The following is a 21,507-nucleotide window of genomic DNA, read 5'->3' as shown; positions in this document are numbered from 1 at the left end:
CTACCAGGAGACCTCCAGGTCTGCTCTCTGCTCCCAGGACCATCCTTGAGTCCGTGTGGTGTGAGAGGAACCCAAACCCACCTCCTCATCCAGCCTCGTTTCTGGGCACAGCCTATGGGGAGCTTTTCCTGTATACAGCTCCATGGCTACTTCCTGACTGTACCCATAGCTAATTAACATTAGGGATTATTGCCCCCCAGGAATGCTTCAGTAAGTGCTGGTGATGATCTGCCATCAGGAGCAGTGGCTGGGACAGAGAGAGGCTTGTGTGTCCATCACTCAAGGCCAAGGATGAGCCTGGGAAGTCACACGCTGAACAGACACAGGCACGGGGGCTTCCCATGGAGAGAGGGGGGAAAAACCAAACCAAAGCAAAGGATCAACCACGCCAGGCCTTACCCCAGGCAGGTGAGGGGCCAGACGTGCAGTTACACATTTATTTCCATTGGATGGAAGTTGGGACTTGAGCAAATCTGTTGGGTGCCAGCGCTGCGAGGCAGGCGGGGATTGCACCAGGACCAGCCCTGGCTCCGCCTGCTCCGTCACCTCGGCAGGTGCCAGCAGGAGGGTGGGGTGATCCCGCCCTGCCTGGTGCCTGGCTCTGCCCTGCACCTGGCAGGTGAGGCACACCCAGCCCCGGGGAGCCCCTGCTTGTAGTTACACGCTCCAAGGGCCATTCGGGCAAGTTTTTGCTCTTCCTCTTGGCCTGGGTACGTTGGGAATGGGGTGGGAGGACAAAGCAAGCTCTGGATGGGCTAATCCCCTCCTTGGCAGGCAGCTCCACACGAGTTTAAGCTTCCCTCCTGGGTGGGTTTGCTGTGCTGCTGAAGCAGCCAGCAGAGTGTCATGGTGTCCCAGTGTCACAGGACAGCAGCTGACAGCCCCGGAGCAAAAAAGGTGACATTCCTGTCCTGGATCTTATACTGGTAGATCTGGACTTGATCCTGCTCTGCCTTCAGCTCCAAGGACACTCTCCTGATTATTTTAATCTGCAAAGGGAAAGGAACAGGAATATCCTCCCTTTGGGAGGCTCACTCACAGCACCCTCCCTCCTCACCCCTTGCTGGCCTGCAGGGAAGGAACCAGCCCCCTTGGTGGCAAGAGACCAGGCAGCAACCAGGCCCTGGTGACCCAGCTGCTCCCCCAGCCCAGAGATCACCCCAGGCCAGGCTGGGATCCACCAATGGGACATTTTGGGGAAGCTTCTCAGGAACTTGTAGGCATAGTCTGAGGGGGAATGGTTTCAAGCTGGAAGAGGGGAGATTGAGAAATTCTGGGCTGTGAGGGTGGGGAGAGCCTGGCCCAGGTTGCCCAGGGAAGCTGTGGCTGCCCCATCCCTGGCAGTGTTGAAGGGCAGGTTGGATGGGGCTTGGAGCAGCCTGGGCTGCTGGGAGGTGTCCCTGCCCATGGCAGGGGGTGGGACTGTACAATCTCTAAGGTCCCTTCCAACCCAAACCAGTCTGTGATTCTAACTAGATATTCCTCTGCCATCACCCTGGGGCAGGGGACAACCTGCACTGCTGAATAAACCTCTTCCAGCTTCCAGGAACGGAATGGGGAATGGGGTGACAAGATGTCCCTGAATGTCCCCACAGAAGCAGAGTCTCAGCCATAAGAGTCTAGGGCTTCTGAAGGTCCTGGTGACAACAGCAAGCCTGCTTGTTAGTCCTTAGCCAGGTTGCAGATGAGTCCTGAGCCACCTCCCAGGGACAGATGGAGCACGTGTCACCCACCCCCCAGGCCTGCAGGCAGTGCTGTCTGTGACATTAACAGGTGCCACCTCTCCATGCTGTCCTGTGCCTTACCTGCCCATGAACATCCTTGCAGAAACCAGTGGCCAGCCCCTCGACCCACAGGATCAGGTCACTGTGATGACACAGGGAGTTCACAACCAGCTTGTTCTCCTCATCTTCTGAATCCTCATTGCTGTGAAGCAGCACCACGATGTTCCCCTGGGACGAGAGCAGCAGGTGAGCCCCTGATTCCTCATCCTCTCAGGGTAGGGAAGGGGAGACAGCCACAGGAGCTGGCACAAAAACCTGGCTAACTCAGCTACTCAGGCATCCCCAGCTGGTCCTGAGCTGGGAAAATCATGGAATGGTGAAGGTTGGAAGGGACCTTAAAGATCATCCAGTTCTAACTTCCCAGCTAAGAGCAGGGACACCTCCCAGCAGCCCAGGCTGCTCCAAGCCCCATCCAACCTGCCCTTCAACACTGCCAGGGATGGGGCAGCCACAGCTTCCCTGGGCAAAACAAACAGCAGACACACACAGAAATCCCCACCAGCTCTGTGCATGTTCTGTGTGTATAGACACACATAGACAGGTAACATGCAGCCTAAAAATACATCAAGCCTTTGTTAGAAGACAGCTGGCTGGTTAAACCAGTCTGTCAGGCCATGCCCGTGGCAGCTCTGCAGGAATTCACAGCAGCTAAAGAAAGAAGTGGCTGAAGAGCTGCAGCCAGAGCTGCCACACTCCAACCTTCACAGCTCCCACAAGAAGCCAAGAGCTCCCTGACACATCACAGCACAAAACACATCCCAGGAGCCTCAGCCTGTGCAGGTCACCAAGGACTTCAAATAGCATGAAATTCCCAATTAATTAAAATGTACAGCTTTGGGAACACCTTAAGACAGAAATAGAAATGTGTTAGTAGGATTTATCATCTTGTTTAGCTGTTTTGGGGGTAAATATTCTCAGCAAGCAGAACACCCCCTGGCAGCACTTCCAGCACAAACACCCTGTGCAGGGTAACAAAACCTGCTGAGAGAGGGAAGTGCCCGGGTGGGGGATGCTGCCATGGAAGCAGGAAAGGCTAGATGTGACTGGAATGTTTTTTTGGCTGCAATGCACTGGGACATCAGCACACAGCTGGGGGATCTTTACAAGTGCTGCGTGGTCATATCCCCTCCCAGTGGGTCTTCACCTCTGCCCCCTGAGAGACTCACCAGCCCCTCCTACCTTCATTCCCCATCTCCTTCCCTGCCCTCCCACCCACACAAAAATGTGGATGCAAGTAGAGAGCTCTGGAGAGCCAGGAGCTTTAAGAATATTTTACACCTCAAATCCCTACTCAGTCATCAGGGACAGAGAGAGGCCTCTGGGCAGCACCTCCTGGGAAACCAGTTACAAAGGTCCCCCAGGGAAGAACACAACTCCCCAAGAGTGGCTCTAGAGCAATGATTCGAAACTCTTGGACAGCCAAGGCCTTGCAAAACCTTATCACACCGAGGTGGAAAAGAAAAGGAAGGCAGGCTGTGTTGCAGAGACTCCGTTGTGCCCGTGGCAGTCCCAGAGGGAGCAGTACCTTCAGCTGGGAGCACACCACCACCCTGCAGTAGTGGATGAAGTCCAGCATGGCCACAGGTGCAGCGCCCAGGCTGAGCAGGACACCCAGGTTATCCACCAGCAGCACAGGGCCCTGCCAGGAGCTGCTGCCAGAGGGAGCCAGGGACGCCTGGACAAAGTCAAACAAGGCTCTGAGGTTGGAGGAGCTGTCACTGGAAGAGAAGAAGAAGGTCTCAAGGGGCTTGGCCCACACACAGTGTTGTGTGTCCCACCCCCCTCACCCACTGACGCAGGGTGGGAGAGCCAGCCTGTGCCATCCCTGCTGTCCCCAAGGCTGGGACAGTCACTGTGTCCTGCACTTCCCTACAGCCAGTGCTCCTCTGCTCCCTTGTGTGCTGTGAAACCCTCCTGCCCTGCTCCAGGGATCACAGACTGGTTTGGACTAGAAAGGCACGCTTAAAGATCACCCAGTCCCAGCCCTGCATGGGCAGGGACACCTCCCAGCAGCCCAGGCTGCTCCAAGCCCCATCCAACCTGCCCTTCAACACTGCCAGGGATGGGGCAGCCACAGCTTCCCTGGGCAACCTGGGCCAGGCTCTCCCCACCCTCACAGCCCAGAATTTCTCCCTCACATCTCAGCTCCAGCTCCCTCTGCCAGCTGGAAACCCTTCCCCCTGCTCCCATCCCTCCCTGCCCTTGTCCCAAGCCCCTCCCCAGCTTTCCTGGAGCCCCTTCAGGCACTAGAAGGTGCTCTCAGGTCTCCCTGGAGCCTTCTCTTCTCCAGGCTGAACACCCCAACTCTCCCAGCCTGGCTCCAGAGCAGAGCTGCTCCAGCCCTCCCAGCATCTCCAGGGCCTCCTCTGGACTCTCTCCAACAGCTCCATGTCCTTCTCGTGTTGGGGACCCCAGAGCTGTTCCCAGCCCTGCAGGGGGATTTTTATTATTTTCCTATCAGATCATTAGGGACATGGAGAAAGTAAAGTGGGCATAAAAAGTAAACCCATCATGGTTCTCTTGGATGAAAATAAAACTCAAAATCATTTTTTTAAAACTAATAAAACTGCCTAGATGGAATTTGACACAAACCTGTTGAGGGCTGAAATCAATCTTCTCTAGACCTACAAAGTGCTTGGCAATGGGGATGGAGGTAGAAATTGCCCCAAAATGCTGGAGAAGGGGGACAGAATCCCTCTGTGAGCAGCAGGGAGTGACAGGACAGGACAATCACAGCAACATGCATGGTGCTGGCAGCTCCCTTCACTTGCTGTCCAGCTACAGAGCCCTGGGGGCCTGGGAGGAAGCCCAAAGGGAGCCAGGTCTCAGGCATGGACCTCAGTGCTGCAGTGGCAGTGGCCATGAGGGGGAAACCAGTCCATGCTGAGCCCCAGCAGAACCACCAACCACTCAGGCTCACCTCATAAACTGGAGAGGGTGGGGCTGTCCTGGCTGCTCCTCCTCTGTGAACAAGAGGTCAAGGCAGGACTTGAGGCCTTCCAAGAAGACAAGCTGTCCCCGTTCCTTGGCAGCTGTCAGACTGACTCCCTGAGAGAGAGAGGGAAACATGTTCTGGAGTGAGCAGCTTTGGAGGAAGGGTGCAAACAGAACTGAGTGGATCCACAGCTGATTTGGAGCAAGTTTTTTCTAGATGTGCTAATAAAGTCAGTACCTCAGTGAGCCCTGCACAGGGGATCACAGAACCATGGAATGGTGAAGGCTGGAAGGGACCTTCAAGACCATCATGTTCCAACCCCCATGCACGGGCAGGGACACCTCCCAGCAGCCCAGGCTGCTCCAAGCCCCATCCAACCTGCCCTTCAACACTGCCAGGGATGGGGCAGCCACAGCTTCCCTGAGCAACCTGGGCCAGGGTCTTCCTGCCCTCATGGGGAAGAATTTCTTCCCAATACCTAAACTAAATCTCCCCTCTTTCGGTTTCAAACCATTCCCCCTTGTCTGTCACACACACTCATGGACACATGCACTCTTATGTATTTTGCCAGGAGATTTAAACAAAACAAACAAAAAAAGAAACAGCAAAAACCAACACAACAAAACACTGTGATCTGGGGGCTCTAACATCCTGGAACTGCTCCTGGGAAGACATGGGAGAAAATCAGATTATCAGGGAGAAGATGGGCTCAGGCTTCTCCAGGCTGCCCCAAGGACAGTGCTCTGAGCCATTCCTTCACCCTCCCTTCTTCAGTGGTGAAAGGTTTTGGTTTTCACTACCTGCAGATCGTGGCTGTGGCAACAGTGACTCTCCAGCAGAGCCCAGGCAGCCAGTGGGGCACAGCCTGGATCTGGGGAACACCAGGGGCTGGGCACCCCAGAGCTTGCACACTGCCTGGGAGGGAGCAGCATGGCCAGTGCTCCTGTGGGAAGCAGCCTCAGCCCTGACTCCCCTTGGAGAAGTGACCATGACTCCAACTCAGGCCAAGACTTCCTGCTCCATGATGAGGCTGACCTCAGGGTAACATGCTGGCCATGTCCAGCCCCAGTGGAGGAACCCTTGGCAGAGCTGCAGAAGACCCCACCTAGAGATCTAGTTAATTAAGTTCTTCAGTTGATCTAAAACTGGAGGAGGGGAGATTTAGGTTAGACATGAGGGAGAAACTCTGTGCTGTGACGGTGGGGAGAGCCTGGCCCAGGTTGCCCAGGGAAGCTGTGGCTGCCCCATCCCTGGCAGTGTTGAAGGGCAGGTTGGATGGGGCTTGGAGCAGCCTGGGCTGGTGGGAGGTGTCCCTGCCCATGGCAGGGGGTGGGACTGGATGGTCTTTAAGGTCCCTTCCCACCCAAACCATTCTATGATGCTTCTATGGACCATCTCATCCTCCTTTCCTTCATCAGCAAGGGCACTTTTGCCAACCACTTTATAGCTCCCCAGCTAACTGGTGACTGCATCAGTCCCCCTTCTGGGAGAAAAATGAGTACCTGTTACTGCCATGATCATACAGTGGTACCTCTCATGCACTGTCTTCAAACCTTGGCCAGACTGTGTGTTTCCCAGCAGGAAGAATCCCAGACTGGTTTGGGTTGGAAGAGACCTCAAAGATTATCCAGCTCCACCTCCCACCAGACCAGGTTGCTCCAAACCCCAAAGAAGTGCAAATTTTCTGGGCTCTCCAGTGTGGAGTACTTCCCAGATTTCCCAACAGGACTGTGATGTCTCCAAATGGAACCAAGGAGCATTAATCCCTGGGAGAAGGGGAAAAGTGAGCATCTTGGCACCCTGGAAGTAGGATTGTTGTGCAACACAAGGTAGGTGGGCAAGATGGAGAGATAAATGGTTTACAAGGAGTTCAGGAAGGTTTAGCTCCACCCAAGACTGGCAGAACTAGTGAGCCAGGAACCAGAAACAAGGATCCTAAGAAAGCAGTTCCCATATCCCCTGGGAGAAGGCATCCTTTGGGGATGCTGTGAGGTTCTGCAGCCTGTAAAGAGTGTGGCTGAGCAGGACTGGTCAGGAATAGAGGTGAGACCCACAGCCAGGAGCAGGAGCCAGGACTGGCTGCTGCCTGAACGCTGGAGGAGGAACCCCAGAGGAACTGGTGGTTTTGACTGGGCATGTTTTAAGCTTCTCAGAAAATACAGATTTTTGCTGATTTCCTGAGCAATCGTGTCAGGAGCTGCAGGACACTGAAGCAGAGTGGTTTGAGTCACCCAAGGCTGGTAGCAGCTCTTCCCCTGGGACCTGGAGTACTGCACAGAGCACTGTGCTTGGCACTGCCCCAACACCTCCTCTTGAAAAGGTCTTGGAGGTTCTCCAGGCATTCCCTGGCCCTCAGGACACCCCCAAGAGCCACCACACTTGCTTTGCTCACAGGAGACAGAGAGCTGCAGCAAAGCCATCTCTCCTTCTCTGGAGACATTTCAATCCCATCTGCATGTGTTCCAGTGGGACCTGCTCTGGGTGATCCAGCTCTAGCCGGGGGTTGGACTAGATGATCTCCAGAGGTCCCTTCCAACCCCCACCACTCTGTCAGTCTGTTTCTGCCTCCTGTTTTCTACCCCTGTGCTTCACCTGCTTGACCTTCCAGTTATTCTGCCATCAAAATGCAAGTGCCAACAATTCACACCCCATTTCCCTTAATTAAAATATTCTAAAGCCACCTCTGAAGCACCAGGTCAATGAGACAATCCCCACAAGGGCCCAGTGGCTCTGTGAGCTGGGCACTTCCACACTAGGACCTTCAGAGATAAGGTCCAAGTAGATAAGGAAAAAGTCCCTTCCAGGAAGATGAACCCTGCAAGGCTCACCAGGTGCCACTGTTCTGTGCTAGTGAAAGACACATTTCCAGTGCTTTTACTCCCAGCTGGAACGGGAGGGGGAGAGATCCACTCCTCAGGGCTGCTGCCAGAAAACATTCTCTATGGCAGCTGGAAAACAATGGGGTGGAGGAAACATCTTCCATCACGGCCAGGGATCCCTGGACAAGCCAGGGCTGGGATGAAGGCACGTGCCTCCCTCAGGTCCTGCTTTAAATCAGCCCAGAGCTTGCCTTTCTTTTTTCTGGTCTTCCACACCTGCTTCTGGAAGGAAATGGGTCCCATCCAACCTCTGGGATGGAGAGCCTCAGGCAAGGCACCAGCACCTTTGGACTCATCCCTTTTGTTTTCAAGCATCCTCTCCATCAAGAGCACCAATCAACAAGTGTTGCAGCTCTTGCCTCATCTAATCCCCATTGTCTGCTCTCTTTTCCTCTTCTCCCAGGCAAGCCAGGAGTAGCAATTCCTGTGCATGAGACCTAGAGAGCCGTTTGGTCCCCCTGCCATCCCTTCCACCAGCCCCAAGCCCAGCAGAGGCTGGTGTCGGCAGCAGCTGGAGGGATTTGGCTCTTCCAGGTGGTATTTCCTCACCAAAACCGTGCTGGAAAGCAGGGCAGGAACACTGAGCTGAGGGGAAGCCCTTGGGCAATTGCAAGCACACACCATGGAAAAATGTTTAGGCTAGGACAGAAGAACCTTTGTGTGGCAGACTGGGAACAGCTGGTAAACACTTGTTGTGCCATAAAAAGTAGCTGGTTTCACAGCAGCCTCACAAACCTCATTCCTGGGGAATTTCTGGAGTTCCCAGGACTCAGCACCCCCTGACAGGCAGTGGCTGAAATCACTATTAATGTCAGTAATTCAGGAACTGATTCTAGAATCACAGAATCCTTCTGCTTGGAAAAGACCTTAGGAGTTCAACCCCTAATCCAGCCCTGCCCAGGCCACCCCTGCCCATGTCCCTCAGCACCATCTCCAGGGCTTGGAAACCCCTCCAGGGATGGGGACTCCCCCCCTGCCCTGGGCAGCCTGGGCCAGGCCCTGACAACCCTTGCCAGGAGGGAATTGTTCCCCAGATCCAACCTCAACCTCCCCTGGCACAACCTGAGGCCAGTTCCTCTTGTCCCATCCCTTGTTCCTTAAGGGAGGAGCACAACACCCACATTTTAACTTTGCTTCAGCCAAATTATGAGATCTGAGATGAGATGTGAGGGAGAAATTCTGGGCTGTGAGGGTGGGGAGAGCCTGGCCCAGGTTGCCCAGGGAAGCTGTGGCTGCCCCATCCCTGGCAGTGTTGAAGGGCAGGTTGGATGGGGCTTGGAGCAGCCTGGGCTGGTGGGAGGTGTCCCTGCCCATGCAGGGGTGGGACTGGACGGGCTTTAAGGTCCCTTCCAATCCAAACCATTCCATGACTGTTATTCCCTCAGTGTTCCTGGGTGGATCAAGCAAGTCCAGTCTGATTTTCCAGCTGGGGAACCAAGTCCTGGAGCGACATCACTGGATGGAGACCTGGACTCCCCCCACTGCAGTCACCTGCCACAGCAAACCTCTGCTTGTCTCCCAGCTAACAGCCCACCCAACATAACCTCTGGCAGCAGCAGAGGAAGCACCAGGACAGCTTGGAGATGGCAGAACAAGTGCTCAGAATGGCCAACAGCACCTTCCTGACTGCCACAGACACTACACACACCCCTGCTGCAGAGCACCCACCAGCCTGCATCACCAGCCCTGGAAGCTTTCATTACCTCACAGCCCCACATTCCATGAGCAGCAGAGCACAGACATTATCTCTGGCCATGTCCCTGATCCATCAAGCCCAGACACATTCCTGAAACAGCAGCTCAGCACCACTGCAGCTGCCAAGGGAGCACAGATGTTCTCCCTCCATCCAGGATGCTGCCAGCTGTGCAGCGTGGTGGCCCACCAGGTGATGTCCCTTCAAACCAAACCTGCCATTTGTCACCTGCCACTCCCTGAGGGAAAGCAAGCTGTTTGCAGGAGAGGGCAGGAATGGGGTGTGAGGCAGCAGCCACCCCGGAGCAAACGCAGCTGCAGCACGAAGTGTGACCACTGAGGATCCAGCACCTGGCCAAGGTCACTTCTCCAGCACAACAGAGGTGACCAGGGGATGTCCTCTGGTCTGTGACCTCAGCAGGGGGCAGGGGAGCAGGCAAGAGGGAGAGCAAATGGGGACAGATTTATTTTTCCTTTAAAGCTAAGCAAATATTGTACAGATGAGGGTGGGGACACCAGCCAGCCTGGCCAGCTGCCCTGGTGCCATCGGCCTTGCTATGGCCCAGCACGTTCTCCACAAGGTCAGGACAAAGAACATCAAGTGTCCTTAAAATTCAGCGCAGATCCCCAAGGAAAGGGCAGGATTTGCAGAAAAGGCCAAGTGTGGAGCCAGGATTACAGAGCCAGCACAGGCACAGAAACCCTGGGAAGCTGTTCCCTGTGAGTAAAAATGCATCACTGCCTTTAGCCAACACTTCAGGAACTGGTTCTGGACTGGGAGGAACTGGAAATACTGTGGGGAAGCAGGATGTAAGGTAAGGAGAGCTTCAAATACATGTAAAGATTCAGTGTATCACCTCACAGCAGGTGCTACAAGGATCAGACCCACAAAACATCACTGAGATACTATATACTACATGTATAATACAACCCTGGCTCCAGGACCACCCCATTCCCAGCAGGAACTGGAGCATCACTCAGTTCTGAAGCTCTAACTGCAGCCCTTCCCAAGTGCATCATCTTCTGCTGGGAATGATTGTCCATGGAGGTTTAACCTGTAGATGGGATAACATAAGGCAGGTGGCCACCCATGGGCCAGGTTCTTCCCATTTTTTCCCTGGAGAAACATCAGCCTGTTCCCCTGCAACTCTCCTGGCCAGCACAGAGCCAGGCAGCTGGTCTGGAGCTCAACTCTGAGGAAGAAGAGATGGGGAAGGAGCAGCTGGTGGTTTGGTGGAGCACACAGCTCACCTCACTGCAGCAGGACACAGCTCAGGCTGCTGCCCAAGGTCAGGGTTTGCTGCAGCCACGTGAGTGATGTCCCAGCTGGTCTCCAGATCAGCAGCAAACTCTCCAGCAAGTCCAAGAGTGGGACTACTCTGCTAACACCCACCTTCACAGAACCTCATTCAGGCAAAGAAGGACCAAAGCAAAGACAAAATCTTACTCGGGACAGATAGAAATAACTGATGTTAAACCTCCAGCTGCTCAGAGCTTCAGAAGAATTCACAGCAACCAACCACCCAGGGAACCTGTGAAGTTCTGATGGGACTGACTCAGACTTGACACGGGGACAGGGACAGCTGCCATGGAGCCACCTCCCTCAGCCCCCCTGGGCAAGCTATTGTTCTTCTTATGTCCTCCAAGCTATTGTTCTTCCAGCCTCCACCCTTCGTGCCAGGAACCTTTTTGTTGAAACACCAGGCAGCAAGCGGGTTGGATTTGCATCACACTTGTGCTCCAGCTGATCCCTGCACCCTCTCCCTGCTCAGCCTCTCCCACAGGGAGATGACAACAGCACCTATTAAAAGCACACGGGGGATTTCACCACACTAGGAAACACACCAACACATTCTGCTTTTAGAGCAGGCAAAAATCCCAGAGTTACCAGCTGACCCTCTGGTTGCTGTGCCCCTTTTCCTGTCCCACTCAGCAAGTGTGTGTCCTCCCCCCCACCCCAGGATTTCCTCCTCTCTGCAACATGAAGGCTAGAAGGATCTGGTGCTGGCAGAGGTTGGTTTGCTCAGAGGGAATCTTCTCTGCAGGAAAAATCCACCCTCTCTGCAGGAAAAACCCATGTTGAGCACCTGCCTGTGAGGTGAAGCTCCACACTGAAATGCTTCCTTTGCTCAGCCTGTTTTGTTTAACTTAGGGCTGAGCTCTCAGACCACTGATCTCCTTTAAATAGGAAAAAAATTGAGTAGTAAATAAAATAGCTGTTTAGCAAGCACCAAAACAGGCTGCCCAGAGGGGCTGTGGAGTGTCCTTCTCTGGAGACATTCAAAATCCATTTGGACACGTTCCTGTGGGATCTGCTGTAGGGGATCCTGCTCTAGCAGAGGGCTGGACTAGATGATCTCCAGAGGTCCCTTCCAACTCTACTGTACAAAACTCAGCCCACATTTAGAGTGGGGAACACACTGTGATTGCAATGCCTAGTTCTTAAGCACTTGAAAGTCTTCAGTGCAGCTGCACTGCAGGTACTTCCAGCAGCACCAAGGAAGGGAGGACCAAGGCAAGCCCTGGAAGGTCTCCTGGACCTCCCAACTGGAGCATTTCATGTCTGAGCATTGTACAACAAGCCAGGAGTGTAAAGCCAGAGCTCAGCCTGACTTGCTGACACTGGGCATGACTCTGTCTCTTTGTTTCTCCATCTCCTGGTTTCAGGGTACACAGAACCCTTCCCTGACTCACCACAGGAAGGAGATCCATGAGAATGTAGGCAGCACTTGAGGCTCCTCAGATGGCTCAAACTGATGGCTTGGCCCTGAGGCCAAAGGAAGCAGACAGTGTCCTTCTGAACCTACAGATGGTTGAGCCCAAAGCACTTCATCACAACGACAGGACAGAGGACAATGTCACCTCCTGTGCCATCCAGCCAGTGCACCCTGCAGGTGTACACAGAGTCCACAGGGACACTGACACCACAGCACTTTTCTCCCCAGAGCACTAACGAAGCTACATCTACCAGCCTGGGCCTGCCTGGGGAATGCTGATCTCCAGAAAACATTTTTGAGCACAAAGGAAGCCAGCAGCTGCTCAGCTCTCCAGGGCAGAGCAGGGTGAGGCCCTCACAGTCAGCCTCACAGCCAAGTTCTGGCCCTGTTTCACATCCCTTTCTCCAGCTTCCATCCCCTGCCACAGGAGCACCAATCCTGACTGGCCCCATCAAGATCTGGAGACATTTACTCACACGCAAGTCCCTGTTCTCATTCCTTTCCACCCAACAGAAACTACCTGGACCTGTAATCATTAACCTACACCAGGAGACCTACCAGCTTCTGTGCCACGATGTTGTAGTGGCTGAAGGACTGGAGCAGGGCCACGAAGCAAACCTTGCAGCCAGCTGGGGGAGAAAGACAAAAAGACACACTGTCATTTCACATTCTGCAAGCTGCCACCATCCCAGCCCACAAATCACAGCAGCCAGGCTGCAGATCCACCCAGAAAGGCCTTGAAGTGAGACAGGTCAAGGCAGCCCCTCACTTGCTCATGGCTGGGCTTTGAATTTTCACCTTTCTACAGGAATTTCCCATTAGGGAAAATGTTAGTCAGCTTAAAAAGATTACATAAAAATAAAACAGGAGGCCCACTTTCTGTCTTGTGCCATCCTGCCCTGGGCTCTCCTGTTTGCTGCAAGGAGGGCAATGTCTGAGCCTGCCACAGACAGGCCCCAAATCCCTGTTCTGGCTCTCACAGGGCAAGTGGCCTTGACTGGAAAAACACACAGAACAAGGACATTGGACAAAAAAATAAAACCACCTCATTAAAATATTATTTTGGAAGACCTGGCATGTGACAACCTGGTCTCATGGTCTGGGCATGAGCACAAACTGTATTTGTTTCTCCAGGACATGGATTTCAAGCAGCCCCTGTTGAGGCTTCACTGACCCCTCGGGAGCTCCCAAAGGTTTTGAGCACCAAGTGGGTACTTGGAAAACATGAGGGTGCTACAGACACAGTAACTGGCACCCAGGTGACAGAAGGTGACAGCAAGAACACCTGCCTGGAGATCCATCAGTAATCCCAGTAATTCCATAACAGGCTTTCCTGCAGATTCACTCAGTTCCATTAAGTTAAATAATTTTTTTAAGTAGGGTGAAGCCATAGCTGAGGAAGGGGTGGCTATGTGGGCAGGAGGCCCTCAGCCCCACACCTGCACAGCACCCTGAGCTAAGATTCAAGCCCAAGAGGTACATCCTGACCAAACCTGAAAGCTGGAGGAGCCCACGAGGCCAGTGCCTGCCCCACAGGGCCCGGCAGGTTCCTCACCAATGAAGCTGTTAGCAGAAAAGCAATTAGGCAGCTCACCAGGCTCTTTGTATCTTTACTGACCACCAGCTTATCTATTTGTTAGCTGGCACTGGTATTTTTAATTAAGTTCTAGAACATACAACTAGTGAAGAAACTGCAGCCAACAGCTCAGCGCCCGGTGCCCGTGTGACTCGCAACGCTGATGAAACCAGGCGCAGAGTCGTGGCAGGATGTACCCAGGGGGGCTGAGCTGGTCCCACAAACAAGTCAGGACTGGGACCCATAAATCCTGCCCAGAGAGCTTTGTGGCTCACGCTCTGCAAAACCAGCCTCTGCTCACGCAGCAGCACCTCACGCTGGCAGAACCTCCCGGGGGGGCAAAGGCGACCCCCGGCCCGGCAGAGTCCTGCTGCAGACCTACCTCGGAGGTAGAAGGAGAGGAAATGGTGCACCAGGAAGCTGCCATCTGTTCTGGTGTCTAGTAGGAGTGTGAATTTACCCTGGAAAAGAATCACAGCATCATCAAAGTTGGAAGGGCCCTTCCAGATCATCAAGCCCAACCATCCACCCTATAAGCCCCAACCACTAAACCAGCTCCTGAAACACCACGTCTGCCCCTTTTCTGAACTCCTCCAGGGATGCTGACTCCACCTCTGGGCAGCCTGTTCCAAGGCCTCATCACTCTTTCTGGGAAGAAATTGCTCCTAATATCCAATCTGAACCTCCCCTGGTACAGCTTGACCTCATTTCCCCTTGTCCCATCGCTGGTCACCAGGGAGAAGAGCCCAACACCCACCTCCCCACAACCTCCTCTCAGGTCGTTGTGGAGAGCAATGAGGTCTCCCCTCAGCCTCCCCTTCTCCAGGCTGAACAGCCCCAGCTCCCTCAGCCTCTCCTCACAAGACCTGTTCTCCAGACCCCTCATCAGCCTCATTGCCCTTCTCTGCACCCTCTCCAGCTCCTCAATGTCCTTCCTATATGATGGTGCCCTCAACTGCACAGAGTGCTCCAGGTGCAGCCCCACCAAGGCTGAACAGAGGGGCAGGATCACCTCCCTGGTCCTGCTGGTCACACCATTCCTGATGCAGGCCAGGAGGCCATTGGCCTTTTTGGCCACCTGGGCACACTGCTGGCTCATGCTCAGCCCCCTGTCCATGAACACCCCCAGGTCCCTCTGCTGGGCAGCTCTCCAGCTGCCAGGGGCTGCTGCGGCCAAAGTGCAAGACCCAACATCTGGCCTCATTAAGCCTCACACAATTGGCCTTGGCCAACTGATCCAGCCTATCCAGGTCCCTCTGAAGAGCTTCCCTGCCCTCAAGCAGACCAACACTCCCACCCAGCTTAGTGTCATCTGCAAACTCACTCTATCCCTGCATCCAAGACATCAATGAAGATGTCAAAGAGGAGCAGCCCCAGCACCGAGCCCTGCGGCCTCCACTGGTGATGGATTTAACTCCACTGAACACAACTCTTTGGACCCAGCCATCCAACCAGTTTTTATCTGGCAAAGCACGTGCACATCCAAGCCACGAGCAGCAGCTTCAGCAAGACCCCTGAGCAGAGGCAGAGGAGGGTACAAACTGCTCCTGCTTCCATCTGGGTAGGCAAGATGCCTGCTCAGGCTCAGGGACGCCCTGCAGGACAAGGGCTGCCTCCAGACACAGCCCACAGGAGCCACCAGAAAATGCTTCCTGACAGATGTGCCCACCAGCCAGAAGCCCTCGTGCTAGAGAGGGACCCCATCTGGACCCCCACGCTCTGTGCCCACCCAGAGCCACCTGGAGACACAAAGCTGCTGCAGAGGACATCCTGAGCACACACCTACTCCTGCCCACTGTCCCCTGTCCATCCTCTCACCACCAGCATCACCTGTGTGCTTCACATCCTAGGAATCTGCTCTGCCATCCCATTAAAAAAATTCTTACAAGGGCACGGAGCAAGAAGACCAGGGGGAATGGCTCAAAACTGGAAGAGAGGAGTTTAAGTGAGACATGAGGGAGAAATTCTGTGCTGTGAGGGTGGGGAGAGCCTGGCCCAGGTTGCCCAGGGAAGCTGTGGCTGCCCCATCCCTGGCAGTGTTGAAGGGCAGGTTGGATGGGGCTTGGAGCAGCCTGGGCTGCTGGGAGGTGTCCCTGTGATTCTATGAAAACAGCAGCCCTGCTACAGCAGCTGTTTTTTCCTATCCCCCAGGAGCCTTCCATGTCCCCTGGTCCAGGCTGAAGACCTTCTCATCAGAACACGAGCAGAGCTCCCTGCATGAAGCACACACCTCATTCTGATCAGGCAGGGAATTAATTCTGTTCATCAATGAAGCTTGTGACCAACACCAGTCTCACCAAGGTGTTAAGTTTCCATCAGCCAAGGTGTTTCTTTAATCAATACGAATCACAGAGGGTCTGGTTTTAAATAAAGCATTGATCATTCTTTGTGATTATTTTTTTTTCCAATCTATTAATGAAAACAAAAACCCATGGCAGCAACAAAACCCGTGGCAGCAACAAGTGATCTGCCCAGAGGCAACTCAGGAGCCCCGAGTTAACTCCCTGGTGCCCAAAATGTGTTCCACGTGGCACTGATGGAATGGCCAAGATTGAACAGGCAGGGAGTGCAGAGCAGGAGGCAGGACACAGGGTGCTGCTCTACCAGAGCCAGAGAAAGCTCTTCCCCACCCAGAAAGACCAGGGTTATGCCTCTGTGGCCACTGCAATAACAGGAGGCACCACCCTGGTGAGCACCTCACCATGGCTGAGCCTGGAGGAGCCTCTGGGTTCCAACTGCACAAATAATAATGGAACTGTTTGGGTTGGAAACCACCTTTAAGATCCTTCAGTCTACCTGTTCCCCCAGCCCTGTCAAGGCCCCCACTGCCCCGTGTCCCTCAGCACCATCTCCAGGGCTTGGAAACCCCTCCAGGGATGGGGACTCCCCCCCTGCCCTGGGCAGCCTGAGCCAGGCCCTGACAACCCTTGTCAGGAAGGAATTGTTCCCCAGATCCAACCTCAACCTCCCCTGGCACAACTTGAGGCCGGTTCCTCTTGTCCCATCCCTTGTTCCTGGGGAGCAGAGCCCGACCCCCCTGGCTCCAACCTCCTCTCAGGCAGCTGCAGAGCCAGCAGGTCTCCCCTCACCTCCTTGGCTCCAGGCTGAACACCCCCAGCTCCCTCAGCTGCTCCTGCTCAGACTGGTGCTCCAGCCCCTTCCCCAGCTCCCTTGCCCAGGACACTGCTGGGGATGAAGGCCTCCCAAAGGCTCCCTTCTTGTAGCACCTTCTCCATCCCTCTGCCCCAGCCCGGTGTTCCCTCCACCCTCTGCTTTCCCACTCCTTCCACCTGGAGGCTACAAGGCAGGAGCTGCAGCTGCATGTCTGGAACTGCCAAAGCCCCTTGGCAGGGCAGCAGTGGGTGTCACAGGAGTTCAGTGGTGCCATGTGTGACAGGACAGATCCACCCACGCAGGCAGCAGCTCCACCACCCACCAGCCCTGCAGGGAAAGGCTTTGTCAGCACTTTGGCAACAGCAGCAGCCACCCCTGGAGACAGAGACCTGGCAGGGATGAGATGAAGGGATGAGCTCCCTTGTCTCCCAAAGCAGGCTGGGGGATGGCAGCACCCCTGCTGGCCCCACAGCTCCACCATCACACCCACCTTGGAGCACCATCTCCACTCTGCCAACACTCACACCCCACTGAGGGCTCCTCACCTCACGTGCCACGAGTGATTAACACCCTGATCCTCAGCCCACAGGAGCCACAGGGACGTGGGAATCTGCACAGCTGGAGCACAGAGAGGTCTCAGGGGGATGGGACCTTAAAGATCATCCGGTTCCAACCCCTGCATGAGCAGGGACACCTCCCAGCAGCCCAGGCTGCTCCAAGCCCCATCCAACCTGCCCTTCAATTTAACACACACCACGGTCACCTTTTTTACCTGAAGCCCCTCATGGCTCTGAGGCAGGGCACGGGGCTTGGCTTTACAGCCCTATCTCATTGGCACGAAACCACTTAAAACCGCGGGGAACAACGGAATTAAATGCAGCGCCTGAGAGGAAGTGAAGCCTCCAGAACAGCCCTCAGGGCCCGGAGGAGGGCGGGGGAAGAGGCAGTTTCACCCCCGGGAGGCCCGAGGGGAAGGCCCGGGAGGCGGCGGCCGCCATCTTGTCCGGGGAGCCGCTCCCGGCATGCCCCGCGCGGCGGGACGCGGCACGGACTACAGCTCCCGGCATGCCCCGCGCGGCAATGCCCAGACAGCGGGGCCCGGACTACAGCTCCCAGCATGCCCCGCGCGGGCCCCGGCCGCCGCCGCCGCCACAACCGCCCCGCTCCCCCTTCCCGCCCGCCCGCCCTCTCACCGCCTCCGGTCGCTGCGGGGACGCGTCCAGCAGCTCGTTCAGCTCCGCGAACATGGCGAGCGGCCGCCGGACCGGGACCAAGAAGCTTCCGGGAGCGGCGAAGAAAAAGGAGGCGGTGCGGGCCCCGCGCATGCGCAGCGAGGGGGGGAACAGCGCCCCCTGCGGGAGGGGCCGGGGCTGCAGGGGGGGGGAATTGTGGGGGGGGGGGGACCCGGGAATGGGGGGGACCCGGGAATGGGGGTCCCGGCCCGTGTCCCGAGCCTCCCTGGCCATGTCTTCCCCGCAGCCCGTGCCCCGAGCCGCCGCCTCCCCTGCCAGCCCCGCTCTCTGTGGGGGGAGAGGGTGACGAGCACGGCTGGTCAGGGAATCCTGGAAAGGTTTGGAAGATCATCCAGTCCCACCCCTGCATGGGCAGGGACACCTCCCAGCAGCCCAGGCTGCTCCAAGCCCCATCCAACCTGCCCTTCAACACTGCCAGGGATGGGGCAGCCACAGCTTCCCTGGGCAACCTGGGCCAGGCTCTCCCCACCCTCACAGCCCAGAATTTCTCCCTCACATCTCAGCTCCAGCTCCCTCTGCCAGCTGGAAACCCTTCCCCCTGCTCCCATCCCTCCCTGCCCTTGTCCCAAGCCCCTCCCCAGCTTTCCTGGAGCCCCTTCAGGCACTGGAAGGTGCTCTCAGGTCTCCCTGGAGCCTTCTCTTCTCCAGGCTCAACACCCCAACTCTCCCAGCCTGGCTCCAGAGCAGAGCTGCTCCAGCCCTCCCATCATCTCCGGGGCCTCCTCTGGCCTCTCTCCAACAGCTCCATGTCCTTCGTGTGCTGGGGACCCCAGAGCTGTTCCCAGCCCTGCAGGGGGGGCTCAGCACAGCTCCTAGTGCCCACCAGGCCCTTCTCTGCCTTGGGGGGGCTGCAGCAGGACTTCACCTTTTTCTATGGTTGAGCTCCACAACAACCCTGTCAGCCTCCAGCCTGCCTGACCCTCCACCCCAATCAGTAACTAAGCTGATAAATGGGACTGGATCCCAGTTGCCACCACCAGTGACTATTTTCCACTCAGACCTAGTGGCAGTGGCCCCCACATCAGTACCTAGCCCAGAAACACTCCCCCCTTTCCCACCTGCAGGCCCCTGGGCTATTATATGGCAGATAGAATTGGTCCAGAACAGTGGGAGGGGGCAGTTATTCTCTTAATATTTCCTATTAAGCTGTTAGCACATTTCAAGGCTGCTGAGCATTCATTCACCACTCCCAGGGAAGGAGCTGCAGCAGCTCCCAGCTGAGGAGCAGCAGCACATTTACAGCCTGTAACCAAAAACATCCACATGGTTTAGTGGCATTTTTGTCTGTGTGTGCCTGAATTTGCAATTTAATTTATTTTATTTCTGGGGGGCTGGATTCACCCTCCCATGTCCTTGTCCCACCTGAGCTTTTGGAAATCTTTGGTTTTCACCACGTAGCCGTGGAGGGTCCAGCTGAGGAGGGACGTGCTGGAGCCAGGGATGTGCCAAGGGGCCTGGGGAGAAGATGCACCAGCCTGAGAGTCATGGAATCACAGGATTGTTTGGGTTGGAAAACACCTTTAAGGTCACCCAGCCCACCTGTTCCCCCAGTCCTGCCAAGGCCACCCCTGCCCCATGTCCCTCAGCACCATCTCCAGGGCTTGGAAACCCCTCCAGGGATGGGGACTCCCCCCCTGCCCTGGGCAGCCTGGGCCAGGGCCTGACAACCCTTGCCAGGAGGGAATTGTTCCTAATTTCCAGCCTGAACCCTCTCCTTGCAGTGTCTCCTCTGCTGTGAGCATTAGGGGGCATCCAACGATGCTAATAAATAAAGGCCAAGCAGGAGGGAGGAGGTGCCTGCCCAGGTTAGCCTGGGGCTCTTCAGAACCACAAGTGATCACTCCTGAGGGTTTGTGTGGGTTTAGGAAAGTGAATCAAGACCTCAGCCTGGGCTGCATCATAATTAAAAAACTTTTTACAAGGGCACAGAGCAAGAAGACCAGGGTGAATGGCTCAAAACTGGCAGAGGGAGCTGGAGATGAGATGTGAGGGAGAAATTCTGGGCTGTGAGGGTGGGGAGAGCCTGGCCCAGGTTGCCCAGGGAAGCTGTGGCTGCCCCATCCCTGGCAGTGTTGAAGGGCAGGTTGGATGGGGCTTGGAGCAACCTGGGCTGCTGGGAGGTGTCCCTGCCCATGCAGGGGGTGGGACTGGGTGATCTTTAAGGTCCCTTCCCACCCAAACCATTCCATGGTTCTATGTTTATTCCATGGTAAAGAGATCTCCTGAGGGCCCCCAGCAGCTCAGGAAGTCCCTGAGCTGTCAATACCTGAGGCCTGGGAGAAGGGCTCTGGGATCACAAGAAGTGTTTGCCCTGGCCCCCAGCTCCCCTCACCTTCTGGTTCCATGGCTGCTGCAGGAAGGCTGGATGGACTCTTGGTGGAGACCCTGCAGCTGCTCTTTTATTTCCTCTACTTCATAGAATCATAGCATGGTTTGGGTTGGAAGGGACCTTAAAGATCATCCAGTCCCACCCCCTGCATGGGCAGGGACACCTCCCAGCAGCCCAGGCTGCTCCAAGCCCCATCCAACCTGCCCTTCAACACTGCCAGGGATGGGGCAGCCACAGCTTCTCTGGGCAACCTGGGCCAGGCTCTCCCCACCCTCACAGGGAAGGGCTTTTTCCTAATGTCCAACCTGAATTTCCCTCTTTAAGCACGTGCATTCTCTCTGTTTGTATGTATATCTGTAAAACCTAGCATCCTGTTCTCCATCCCTCCCTCAGAGTGTTAAGGAACATGCTGGAAAAGCCAGATCCCAGCCCAGGCCCTGGGAGACCCCCTGGGACCCCATGGCTTGTGCCAGTGGTTGGCTTCCTTCTTTTAACGAGTTGTTCAGCTGTGAAAGGGCTTCCTCTCTTACTCTTTGATGGTTTCTGTGCAAACACCAGCTGAAAGCTTCTTTAAAAGTCCAAATCACTTTGCTTTTGTGTTCCTGCCCGTTCCCAGGGCTGGGAACCTGGGGCTGGTCTCAGGGAGCCCAGCCACCAGCTCAGTCCCCGCTCTGTGCCCTCAATCCCTGGCTCCTGCCCCCTGGCTCGGATGGTTTGTCTGCAGAGCCCCTCTCTGCAGCTCAGGCAGCACCAGAGGGAGGAGAACCCACTGATGTTCCCACCTGGGAGCTCCCTGGAAGGGAATATTCCCTTTCCAGGCCACCTCGTTGCCCCCGCTGCCTCCCTGTCCCTCCCTGGGGCACTTTCCTCCCGCCTCCTTCAGGATTTGCAGAGCCCCAAACGCCTTGCAAATGAAATGTGAAACCCTCTCTTCTCTCTTGGCAGTGGGAAAGGGCCCAAAACGGCTCGGGAATCACAGCTGCATCTCTCAAAACACCTCTTGTCCTCCCGAGTGGATTCCTCCTCACGTTTCCCCCAGAGGCAGCGGGGATTTTGCTGGGGAAGCCTCTGCCCCTTCCCTCCCAGCTGCAGGTACCAGGCAGCAAATCCTGTCCAGAGCTGCCCTGTGCAGCCCGAGGTAACCAAGCTCCCTGCAGTTCAGCTCCTCTCCCTCCAGCCAGCGGGTAAAAAGCAAACTCAGGGCCAAGAGCAGGGAGAAAAACCCAAG

General features: G+C 55.7%; 1 protein-coding gene across 1 annotated transcript; it reads right to left on the bottom strand.

The window, feature by feature from the left end:
• Positions 1-373: 373 nt before the first annotated feature.
• On the bottom strand, positions 374-18,004 carry ELP6 (elongator acetyltransferase complex subunit 6). Its single transcript, XM_051611032.1, has 7 exons — positions 17,891-18,004; positions 13,966-14,044; positions 12,566-12,636; positions 4,705-4,832; positions 3,310-3,502; positions 1,806-1,952; positions 374-989 (listed from the first exon to the last, which is right to left on the bottom strand). The coding sequence occupies exons 1-7, from the start codon at positions 17,942-17,944 to the stop codon at positions 861-863; spliced, it is 801 nt and encodes a 266-aa protein (XP_051466992.1). The 5' UTR covers positions 17,945-18,004; the 3' UTR covers positions 374-860.
• Positions 18,005-21,507: the final 3,503 nt, after the last annotated feature.

Source organism: Apus apus, chromosome 2, assembly GCF_020740795.1.
Source record: "Apus apus isolate bApuApu2 chromosome 2, bApuApu2.pri.cur, whole genome shotgun sequence".
Classification (NCBI taxonomy): Eukaryota; Metazoa; Chordata; class Aves; order Apodiformes; family Apodidae; genus Apus; species Apus apus.
This window is presented reverse-complemented; position numbering and strand designations above follow the sequence as displayed.

What these genes read in the sequence shown, in the direction of transcription:
- ELP6 (XM_051611032.1), bottom strand. Translation starts at nt 17,944, where the DNA reads ATGTTCGCGGAGCTGAACGAGCTGCTGGACGCGTCCCCGCAGCGACCG. An exon ending in CACCCTCTCCAGTTTATGAG is followed by an intron (nt 3,503 to 4,704) that starts GTGAGCCTGAGT and finishes CTTCTCTTCCAG; the next exon opens with TGACAGCTCCTCCAACCTCA. An exon ending in TGGTGTGCTCCCAGCTGAAG is followed by an intron (nt 1,953 to 3,309) that starts GTACTGCTCCCT and finishes CTCTCGTCCCAG; the next exon opens with GGGAACATCGTGGTGCTGCT.